This window comes from Chiloscyllium plagiosum, chromosome 20 (genome assembly GCF_004010195.1).
Source record: "Chiloscyllium plagiosum isolate BGI_BamShark_2017 chromosome 20, ASM401019v2, whole genome shotgun sequence".
NCBI classification, from domain to species: Eukaryota; Metazoa; Chordata; class Chondrichthyes; order Orectolobiformes; family Hemiscylliidae; genus Chiloscyllium; species Chiloscyllium plagiosum.
In genome coordinates this window covers 3,948,781-3,960,214 of record NC_057729.1, presented here as the reverse complement: position 1 = coordinate 3,960,214, position 11,434 = coordinate 3,948,781, and the positions used below count along the sequence as shown (strand labels likewise).

General features: G+C 43.2%; 1 protein-coding gene across 2 annotated transcripts in view; it reads right to left on the bottom strand.

The window, feature by feature from the left end:
- The window catches only part of LOC122559993 (bactericidal permeability-increasing protein-like), a 59,929-nt gene extending 50,336 nt beyond the window's left edge, over positions 1-9,593 (bottom strand). The window contains exons 1-5 of one of the 2 annotated variants that reach the window (XM_043710129.1): positions 9,391-9,593; positions 8,845-8,944; positions 8,124-8,290; positions 6,328-6,442; positions 1,917-2,045 (exon numbers count right to left, since the gene is read on the bottom strand). In XM_043710129.1, coding sequence (XP_043566064.1) covers positions 1,917-2,045; positions 6,328-6,442; positions 8,124-8,226 — 347 coding nt within the window. In that variant the 5' untranslated portion in view covers positions 8,227-8,290; positions 8,845-8,944; positions 9,391-9,593. The remainder of the gene's footprint in view (positions 1-1,916; positions 2,046-6,327; positions 6,443-8,123; positions 8,291-8,844; positions 8,945-9,390) is intronic. The other variant, XM_043710130.1, reaches the window with a different exon arrangement.
- Between the last annotated feature and the right edge of the window lie 1,841 nt (positions 9,594-11,434).

The following is an 11,434-nucleotide window of genomic DNA, read 5'->3' as shown; positions in this document are numbered from 1 at the left end:
TTGGCCTCCTTACTTTCCTTGGTCGGGTGGCCTTCCTGCTTGCAATTTCGGCAGACGGTCACCTTGCAATCCGCCGCCATGTGGCCTGACCTCCCGCAGGTTCGGCACACTTTTGGCTGCCCTGCGTATGTCAGGTAACCTCTGCTTCCTCTGGTGGCAAAGCTGGAGGGTGGGTGGAGGATGTTCCCACTGGCATCGACCCTCAGGGTTACCCTGACCTGTCGTTTGCTGGTCCAGATCCCGAAAGGATCGATCACATCGGTACTCTCTCTCCCTCGACCTGGACGTATCTCCTCAAGAAGGTCAGGACATCTGCTGCTGGGACGTGAGGGTTGTACGTCTGGATTGTTACAACCCGACTGCTCTGCGCAGGAAGCACACACAACGGGACCACCGACAAGATGGAGAACAGAGGTTCCCCTTCCTTACACATCCGCTGCAGCAAACCCACAGCACTCGAACAGAACCTTCTTGACAAACACTGTCCGATCGACTGGTGTACACTCTTCCACCTTCTTGACAGTCACCCTGACTGTTTTGTGAATGCCCTGGCCTGGGGTGTGGGCAGCTGTTGAGGCCATAGCTCTGAGGTTAGCTGGTCCCTGAATTGGCGTTAGGCCGAAGCCAGCATGAAGATCCACCAATAGCAGGTCAGCACAACCAAATGATCCTCCAACGTCCAATCACGTTTCAGGGATGATCTCCACTAGCTCTGATGACTCGCAACTGGACCCCTGTCCTGATAAGAACAGACACTTAATCTTAGCCAAAAGGCCGAGAAGCGATCAAGGAGTTATGAACCTGCACTCCAAGGTCTCTTTGTTCAGCAACACTCCCTCGGACCTTACCATTAAGTGTATAAGTCCTGCTTTGATTTACTTTTCCAAAAATGCAGCACCTCATATTTATCTAAATTAAACTCCGTCTGCCACTCTTCAGCCAATTAGCTCATCTGATCAAGATCACGTTGTACTCTGCAGTAACCTTCTTCGCTGTCCACTACACCTCCAATTTTGGTGTCATCTGCAAGCTTACTAATTGTACCTCCTATGTTCACATCCAAATCATTTATATAAATAATGGAAAAGAAATGTCAAGATCTAATATCTGAGCTACATACAGATTTCCACATTGCAGTTTCTTTGAACATTATATTCCTTATTCTGTATATGTGATAGTTATACAAATTTATACACCTTCATGATGATTCCAAAGCTGTGAGTCAATAAATAATATCAAAGAATAATAACTTAATCGAACCCGCTCTATCGTAATGATCATTGGTTGTGAAAGTTGTCTGTGAAATTGTCTAGGAACTTGTGGGAGTACTGTATAACATCATGTGAGCTGTGTATTAAAATGTGTATTCCTTCTGATACATCATACATTCCTGTGAAAAATGTAGAACAATAAGAATGTACAATCAGGATTATTATATTCTCCTTTTCAGTGTAAAATAAATCTGCAATTATAAATTCAGAATTTGTATTCATATTAATGCACTATATTCATTTTTAAAACAGGTTGGGGGGGTAGGCACAATAAGACTGAAGGTTTACACATGAGGAATGTAAAATAGGCTACATTATTTTACAAGTATTGCCACAAAACCAAGAGCCAGCCCACATTTTGTAACTGTACTTTCTAATATAGTCCTGAACATTACACACCGGAAAAGTCCAAAATCCTGGTCAGCACTGGGTTAAGTGGTGGGAGCTGGGCAGTCTTAGGATGATTAAATCTGGGCTCTTGTGTGCCCCAGAGGGTTTCACTCCTGATCAATGTCCAATGCTCAGGGCTCAGGCCGAGCTTTCGGATGAGGTACAAACAGGGCTGACTGCACTATGGAACAATTCAGACTTTACAGGAGGGAGAAGAAGGAAAGTGATAGAGAAAAACCAAGAGGAAACACTCACATAAAAAGATACTTCACTCTCCAGTTTCCATGTATGTGAATATAGGCATTACTGATGGAAAGTTTAATGCCAGTGCCAGCATAGAATCCGATTGCAGACTGAGGCAGGTGAAAGTCATTGATGTGCATTCTGTAAAAGACATTTAAACAATAGGTTATTGTCTTATTCTCATCTCAGCTGTGGACAGACACTGGATGAAGTAGTATAAATAACATGAAATACAAATCTTTTATAAATTACTTCCAGAGATATGCTCTGAAAAGTAAGTGCACTTGAGCAGTAAAACACATCCTAATTTGGTCAATGCCACAAGTTCCCACCAAATTCTGTTCCTTCTCAGGAAATACTCCATGGCAGGATTAGGCTGAACATCAACACTTAATACACAGTATTTTCCCTAATACAGAAGTAACATAAATGTCCTCCTATACTTTACTGTACAGTTTTGTTTTTCCAATACAGATCGGGGTGAGTGAACACACAAACATAGGAAATAGGTGGAGGTGTAGACTACACGGCACTCTGAGTCTTCTCCAACCATTCACTATGATCACAGCTGATCCCCCACTCCACTTTCCTGACAGCTGTTCATATCCCAGATTCCCTGAGAAACCGAAAGTCTGGTTATCCCAGCATTAAATATATTAGATGATGGAACATACACAAATCTCTGGGATAAAGAATGCCAAAGACGTACAAACCTCTGAGATAAATAATTTCTCCTTATCTCAGTCCTAAATGACTGGCCCTTCACCCTAATACTTCCAGGCTTGAGATTTCCCAGTGAGGGGAAACAGCCTCCCATTGTCTGCCCTGTCAAGCCCCTCAGAGCCTTGTACAGTATATTTCAATCACATCATACTCCATTCTTTGAAACATTAGACGGTTTCAGCTCATTGTCACAACTCGCTGGGGTGGTGCACTGGAAATCAATCCCAATATTTCACTAGCATGAAAAGGTTTAGTCAAATTATCCAATAGCAATTTGCCTGACTAATAAACTCAGGTTAAAAGAAATCACTCACCAGTTGTTTGTATTGAACAAAAAGCTGACTGTTTATTACAAACAAGTTGTCTTTAATCAACAGCACTTGGAAAAATGAAATGCTAACTTCTAACTCTACAACTTTAACTTTACTCTTTTTAAATTCCACCTTCAAAAACAGACATACTGAGATAGATAAGACAGGTATCTTAATGGGGTGAATGGTGGTAAAAAAATGGAAACAGTTCGATAACACCAGTTTGGACTGTAGGATTCGAACAGTTCCTTTCTATCTTTTCCATCAATTCCTTTCTTTTTCTTTGCAGTTGTCACAAGGTTGCTTGCACACTGATGTCCTTTTTTATTCACTGGTTGAGAATTTGTTGTTCAAAGTGATTTATTCCACCCTCGATATATGGTATGGTGGCTCAGTGCTTAGCACTGTTGTCTCACATCTTCAGGTGACTGTCTGTTTGTACGTTCTCCCTGTCTCTGCATGGGTTTGTACGTTCTCCCTGTCTCTGCATGGCTTCCTTCCACAGTCCAAAGATGCAAAATTATCCATAGAGTTCAGGGATGTGCAGGTGGGATGGGTGTAGGTGTGATCCTCTTTGCAGGGTCATTATGGGCTGAATGGCCTGCTGCCACACTGTAGGGATTATATGATTGCAAAGAAGGTGAGAAGGAGACAGCTAGCTGTTACAAAGAGACTTTCTGATCCCTCAACACCAGACAGATAAAACAGGGAGAGATTTTTTGACACTCTCTCTTTGCAGACTGGGGGTCCTCTGATGTTTCTTTTTATTACACGTTGCAAGAGGCTTGAATCCAAGCCTCCTCAGGGATAGGGAAACTATCACTGTACCACAAAGACCCTGAATGTCCTTAGCTGCTCTGGCCCCACATCAGCCAATCAGACCATTACATTGCTGGTGTCTGCTTCGGCTCTTCTTGTTCCGGGAAAGTGAAGCTTTGGCCTGGATTTACCATTGGCCAGAGCCATTATTCCATTGTGGATGAGAGCTGCACATGGGGATCCTCATCATAGCACAGTGCAAAGAAATTAACCAGAAAATTGAATTTTCCGTTGACATTTCCTCTATGTTTGGAACCTTCCAAAAGTCTCTATTTAAATCAGAAAATTTGGAGGGTTCCAACTAAGTTAAGTAAAATAGTTACTAGGAACAAGTAACATTATAAAATATATAGTCCTGAGGGGCTATTTAACAGAACAAATATTTAGCTCACCTTTAAACTGAAGAATATTTCAGCTGACAACTGTGAAAAGAGGCTGTGATTTGTCTTCCCCTGATAGTTCTGTGCTACACATATCACACACCCCAACCTACATTTTCCCCAGTCTACATACACCCCCAGACTGGACATCTCTGGGACCTGACACCTTTGCCCACTCTTGAGACACCGTGTCTCCTTCCCAATTCTGCCCCCGGCCTGCCTTCCCCACAAATCATACCTGACCCCCTTCCTGCTCTGCGTCCAATATCTGATACCCTCCTCCCCCAACTTCCTCAGCTGCCAGATCCGACCCCCTTCTGTCCCTCTGCATTCAGCCTTCCCTCCCCGATGCCCAACCTGGAACATGCCCCCACCATCAGACCCTACTACTCAACCTCTCATACCCAGCATCCACCCCCACATCCCTATCCTGATCACCCCACCCACCCTGACCTACTGTAACTACTGCATCAGATACCTGGGCCCTTGCACCATGGCAGCACACCCACCGGGCACCTTGTCAACTCACACCTGGTACTCAACTCCCTGATACCTTAATCCCTATCCAGCTGGCATCTTATTTACTTGGTACTGCACCTTGACCCATTTGGCATTCCTACCCTCCTGGCACCCTAACATCACACTTAGTGTTTGACAGCAGCTGTCAAAAAGGCTGTCAGAATGTTTAAACTAAAGAATATTTCAGCTGACAGCTGTGAAGAGAGGCTGTGATTTGTCTTCCCCTGATAGTACAGATGTTAGAATGGAAGTACGGTTCTGCATTTCTGAAGGATCCCTGGTTGGACTGTCTTGCATCCACAGTACTGATGTGGTGAACCCTTGTGTACTGCTTCAGTGCAAGTTTACTGTTCTTTAAGTGTGGAAACAAAAACTGCACGCAGTTTTCAAGTTGCGGTCTCACAACTTCCTGTTCATTTGTAGCAAGGCTTGATAACATTCTATTACCTTACTTAGTTATTTGCTGTACCTGCCAATGAACCTTTTTGATTCATGGACGAGGGCACTTAGATTCCTCTGCATCCCACCTTTAAGATAATATGCCTTGTTTTTATTCTTCACATTTCTCACATCTTTGCCACATCATTGCACATTCATTTGAAGAAGTCATATCAAAATATTAATAGTTTGTCTGCCCACAGATGCTGCCAATTGTTCAGCATTCTTTGGGTGCTCCGGTTTCCTCCCACAGTCCCGGGATATGCAGGCTAGGTGGATTAGCCATGAGAAATGTAAGGTTACAGGGATAGCGGAATGGGTCTGGGTAGGATGCTCTGATACATATCGACCAGGGTCTGATAGAATAGCTGGTACAGACTTGAGAGGCTGAATGCCTTCCTTAGCTATCCTCCTGTCTTGTGGAGATCAGACTGTGGTGATCTGAAATAGTGCACTCTTGAGACATGGGGATCGCTTGCTGGGCAGACATTGACTCCCCATCCCTAGTCACCCTCGAGCAGATGGTGGGCAGCTGCCTTCTGGAACCGCTGCCATCAGTGTGCTATAGCTAGACAGTAAAGATCTACAAAAGGCCAGTTCCCTTTTACGTCATTCCTCTCTTCACGCACATGAAAGTTAGAGCAATGTGAAATGTCTGCACACCAATGACACAAACATTTTCCTGGTAGGAACAGGTTCAATGGCAGCTTTAAACAGGGAAATGGAAACAGGGAAAAGGGAGAATTATGGAATGAAGACCAAGAGGAGTGGAATTAATTGGATTGTTCTTTCATAGAGCTATTACAGGCATCATGGGCCTAGTCTGGCTGCTTTATATGTTGTGGGATTCTTTCATTTCTTGTTGAACTTTGTTTTATATTGAAAGCATCTTAGTTGCATGAACAGAGGACTTGATGTGAGGCACACGTTTAGGGAAATGATTTTTTTAATCACATCCGAGTAAGTTATCTAGTTCAGTTTAGCAAATCTAGTCAGCATGAACAAGTTGGGCCGAAGAGCCTGTTTCCGTGCTGTATACCTCTATGACTCTATATAGTGGATGATACAGTTCCAGCTGGAAATTTGTAGCTCCAATCCAACATGGACACTTGGCACCTGAGAAACTATGCAACATAACTCCATTTCAAGGTCATTCAAAATGGGGGAGGGGAGTGGTTAATATGAAACAAATTCTCCTTGTATGTTTTCCTGAAGAACACTCCACATACTCACCCTGTGACTTGATATTTGACATGGCCAATCACAGACACGTGGGTTTCTCCGCTGACATCTGGAATCTGAATCTGCCAAAGTTTCTGCTGTAACACCTGGACCCCGACCTGTCGACCTGAGTGACAAATCAGATGTTAGGCAATACCAGAGCCTTCCAATGCACATTGGAAGACAGACTTGTGAAGCCCATGCATTCAGCTACACACCAGACTTCTCCTCCATTAATGGTTACTACTATGGACTGCTACACTTGACCCACCTCACACTATCTGTTCCACTGAGAACTCTGCATACTCTATAGTCACTGGCCTTGCCAGATATTGCCTTGATGCCAAGCTGCTTATAGCCTCTTGAAGGGGAAAGAAAATGCGGAGATATGTGTTAATGAACATTATCACTGAATCTCTTTAGTACACAACATTAACACAAGAACTCAAGCTGCACATTATAATTCTAATGACATTTCTGATTAGTAAATAAACAGTGAATCATGGATATGTTGGACAGTGATCTCAATATCCATATTCTCATAGACTGTGCATTTCTGCTTTAAATATTCAGAACATTTGTTGGTAAAATGTAAAGCAGAGTGTTTCTTTTTAATAATTATGAGTGATACTTCCTTGGTTACTGAATGTTGCTGGGTGTTTCAGTCAACATGCATATGTTATGTTGTAAACACTGAAAATGCTAGCAACTAGTGAAGTCAACGGCCCTTCGACACAGCATCAACATCGACTTCACTAGTTTCCAAATCTCCTCTCCCCCACCTCATCGCAGATCCAACCCTCCATCTCGGCACTGCCCTGTTGACCTGTCCTACTATCCATCACCCTTCCCACCTATCCACTCCCTCCCCGCCTCTGACCTATCACCATTACCCCCATCTGCATCCATCTATCACTATCCCAGCTCCTTTCCCCCCTATCCTCACCCCCACCCTCCTATTAATCTCTCAGCCCCCTTCCCCCTCCACATTTCTGATGAAGGGTTTATACCTAAAACACCGACTCTCCTTGCTCCAAGGATGCTGCCTGATTTGTAGACGCCAGTTGGACTGGGGTGTACAAAGTTAAAAATTGCACCAACACCAGGTTATAGTCCAACAGGTTTATTTGGAAGCTCTAGCTTTGGGAGTGCTGCTCCTTCATCGGGTGGTTGTGGAGAATAAGATTATTCTTATTCTTTGTTGATTTACTGCAGTCCACCTTGTAGATGGTAGATACTGCATTGTTGTGGAAGGAATGAATCTTTAAGATGGTGGATGGGGTGCCAATCAAGTAGACGGATCATTGGAGCCGCATACATTCAGACAAGTGGGGGATAGTCCATCACATTTTTGACTTGCGCCTTGTAGATGATGGACATGCTTTGGGGAGACAGGAGATGAGTTATGTACACTTCCCAGCCTCTGACCTGCTTTTCTAGTAATTGTATGAGACTGATGTAGGTTGAGACCAGTGAATTATTTTTTAAAAAAATCTGAAATCCCAGTCATTCATGGAAAGAATAAAGTCACAAGGTTCCACAGTTTGAAAAAAAAAATTGTTGTAAAACAGCCAAATCAAACAAAGAATAAATCTAAGAAGTGCAAGAAGAGTTGACATTCAAACAAAAACCATAGAATTTTTTTTTTACAAAACAATTAACATTTCTAAGCTCAACTATTTGAGACTCAGAATAATCTATACATGGACAAGTGTAACAGTTGAACGGAAACACTCCACAAATGCTCAGAGACTTTCTGCACTTTCACAAGCGCACCCAGACTACCAGGCTGAGTTAGGGAGACTTACCATAATCTAGGGCTTTCTGAGTTACTCTCACTTTCAATCCCGGGTTTGTGCAGAGCGTGTGTGAAGAAAGAAGTAGAAGGCTGACAGTCACAAGCCACACCATTTTCCCAATCTTCTCAATCTGTCCTACGCTGTGAGATGGACCCTTAAGGTTTTTTTTATCTGTTCTGAACAAGACACGATTAATACGGAAGCAACACAGAGGTGTTAGTTTCATTTTTAGTCACTGAGGGGGTTGTTTCGTTTGCTCAGCATGACTATTCCCAGCAGTGTTTCCGACCTCACATAATCTCTATTGAAAAGGCTGCATCTACCACCTTCTCCGGTCTCTACACATCTATTACTGAAACCCTTGCTGGTCAATTTGTCAATACAGTACCAGACTCATTTCTTCCAACAATCTCTTGCTGGTCTTTTAACCTCCACTCTGTCTGAACTTCAGCTCTTGCAGTTATTCACTGCTCCTGCTCTCTGTGACAATGTTTCAAGTTTAAGATTCTAATTTATGCTTTCACAGTCTCCATGGTTTCCCGGCCTCAATGAATGCTGAGAGACCTGCAATATCTGCCCGCTGGTCCTCTCTCCCTAATGCTTCTAACATTGAGTCTTTTGCAAACCCACCTCCTCTGCCTCGCAGTTGCTTTGTGGCCTTCAGTCCTATTTTGCTGAAGCTTCTCCACCAACCCCCAACTCCTCTTTGAAAGCTTCCCTTAAAACTCACCTCTTCGAACAGGCCCCCCTAATTTCTCCTTCTTTGGCTCAGCCCCTGCGCCTTCCAAGCCTCTGTCAAGCTTCTTGCAAATGTCTTCCAGGTTGAGGTCCTAAAAAAAATGCTGTTGTTATTGGTGAATGAGGCACACTTTCATTGCCTGGGGGAGGTTGTGTATTTTGCAGTCTCGTCTGACTGAACCAGCCCTATTTCTTGTTATTTTAAATTGGGAAACATAGGTGAAGGGCTGTAGCTTAAACGCAGTAATCATCGCTGAAAAGGGAGGATTGGTTAAATACAGATACAGTCACTAGTTGATGCCAAGTGTAGGTTTTCGAAGCTTGCAAAAGATCACAGGGATAAACAAGGAGGCCAAACATGCAGAAGTCTTGGAAAAGTAATGAGCAAACTAGGAAATGGGTCTTAATTGAATCAGATAGATTGTGTTTGAGAGGAAAATGATAGTTCACAGCAAGAGTGACCATAATTACATCAATAAAATCAAAAGAGAACAAAGGTCATAAGAGAGAGGCAACCTTGTATATAGTATTACAGTACCTGAACAAACCAGCTCTGTCATCGCCTGAGATGAATTAATGCAATGCTTCCTGAAGAATCGGTTGTCACATTCTCTGAGGCAGCCTCCTCCAGTCTTTCTTTCAATCAAAACCCAACCAATTAAGCAATCTGCAGGTTCTGAGCTCAGACTCGTCTCAAGTTGTTTAGTGTGTGTTTTCGAAAAAAGCTAAATCAATCTCTGGAACTTCCACCCAACCTAATGACTAATCTGAGCAGCAATGTTGAAGAAAAGGATATGAAATAATAAAAATACTTAAATCAGGAGCTGAAACAAAAGCTTGTAAGTGGCTGGAATGAGCATGTGGTTTGTGAATCGCCTCACCAGGGATTGCTGCCAAACCCAGTTATACAAGGAATAGATCAACATTGTGCATTAGCTGAAGTCAAGTAGGGAAGCTGTGTTAATGATCAGTGTCCCACACCCATGCTTCAGGATAGAGGGTCATGTTTGGTTTTATGACTGTCTGCATTGTGCCTGTATGTCACAATATCTCCCAGCCTTCGCTCAATGGAAGATTGCAGAAAGGGTGCTGTGAAGAGAAAGATTATTGCAGTCTCCATGGTGATGATTAAAGGTGTTGGCTGTGTGGTTTTAACTATTGATGACATGGCACAACCTCCAGGGTGTGATTTGGGGTGGCACGGTGGCTCAGTGGTTAGCACTGCTATCTCACAGCACCAGGGGCCTGGGTTTGATTCCAGCCTCAGGCGACTGTCTGTATGGAGTTTGCACATTGTCTTTGTGGGTTTCCTGCTACAATACAAAGCTGTGCAAGTTAGGCGGATTGGCCATGCTAAATTGCCCCAAAATGTGTGGGCTAGGTAGATTAGAATTTGGGATATGCAAGATTACAAGGATGGGGTGGCTCTGGAGGAGATGCCCTTCAGAGCATTGTTATGGACTCAGTGGGCCAAATGGCTTGCTTCCACACTGGAGGGATTCTTTGATTTGTTGACTTTGAGATGAGTGTGAAAGAGAGTTGAACATTTTATTTATGCTGCCTGGCTGTCCAATGCAGCCCACATACTGCTGCTACTTCCTTAAAATATTTAAGTATTACCCATTTTATAGTTACCTTAAGGAATTGGATAGGGAGTAGCTGCAGGATACCACCTGCTCTGGTGGAGATGTGTTGAGCATAACCTTATATTTGGAGCTGAAATTCTCGAGGTTACTGTCATGATGCATTTCTTTACACAAAACCTACAGGAAATCTAGAATCCTTTCCTCCTCCCCCACAAAAAAGAAAATCTCTACGGGCTAAGGGTCAATTGAAAATGTCACCATTGATTTTAAAACCTTGTATTACCTTTCCTGAATCATTGCCTCAATGATGGTGACTGCAGTAAACTCCACCCAACCTGATAGTGTGGGTTAGGGTGAACAGAAAGTCCAGCTCTTGATCCTGTTGAGGTCAGACGTGTCATCTCACTCTCCTGATGGTCTTATTGCATCTAACTCGGTAATGCAAATTGTATCAGTGCTATCATGCAATAAGCTACACCTTGCTGTTAAAACAAGTTCCTCTCCTTGTTAAGATTTACCAGTGGCTCATTCTCTTGTCCAGTTAATTGCAGAAACACTGAGACCAACGATAGATAAACGCTTTGGTGATATCACCCTATCCCATCCACAAGCTGCCAGTGACTGGTTCCACAGATGATCAGCTATGAGCTCAATTCTTAAATACCTCAAGGTAATAACAGTAAAATCAATTCATCCCAGGAGAAAATGTTTTCTTAAAACAGGTCAGTCTAAAAGTTCAGGGACATTAGTGCTTTATGAATACTCATGTATTCAGTTAAAAATTACACAACACCAGGTTATAGTCCAACAGGTTTAATTGGAAGCACACTAACTTTCAGAGCGACGCTCCTTCATCAGGCATGATCACCTGATGAAGGAACGTCGCTCCGAAAGCTAGTGTGCTTCCAATTAAACCTGTTGGACTATAACCTGGTGTTGTGTGATTTTTAACTTTGTACACCCCAGCCCAACACCAGCATCTCCGAATCATGTATT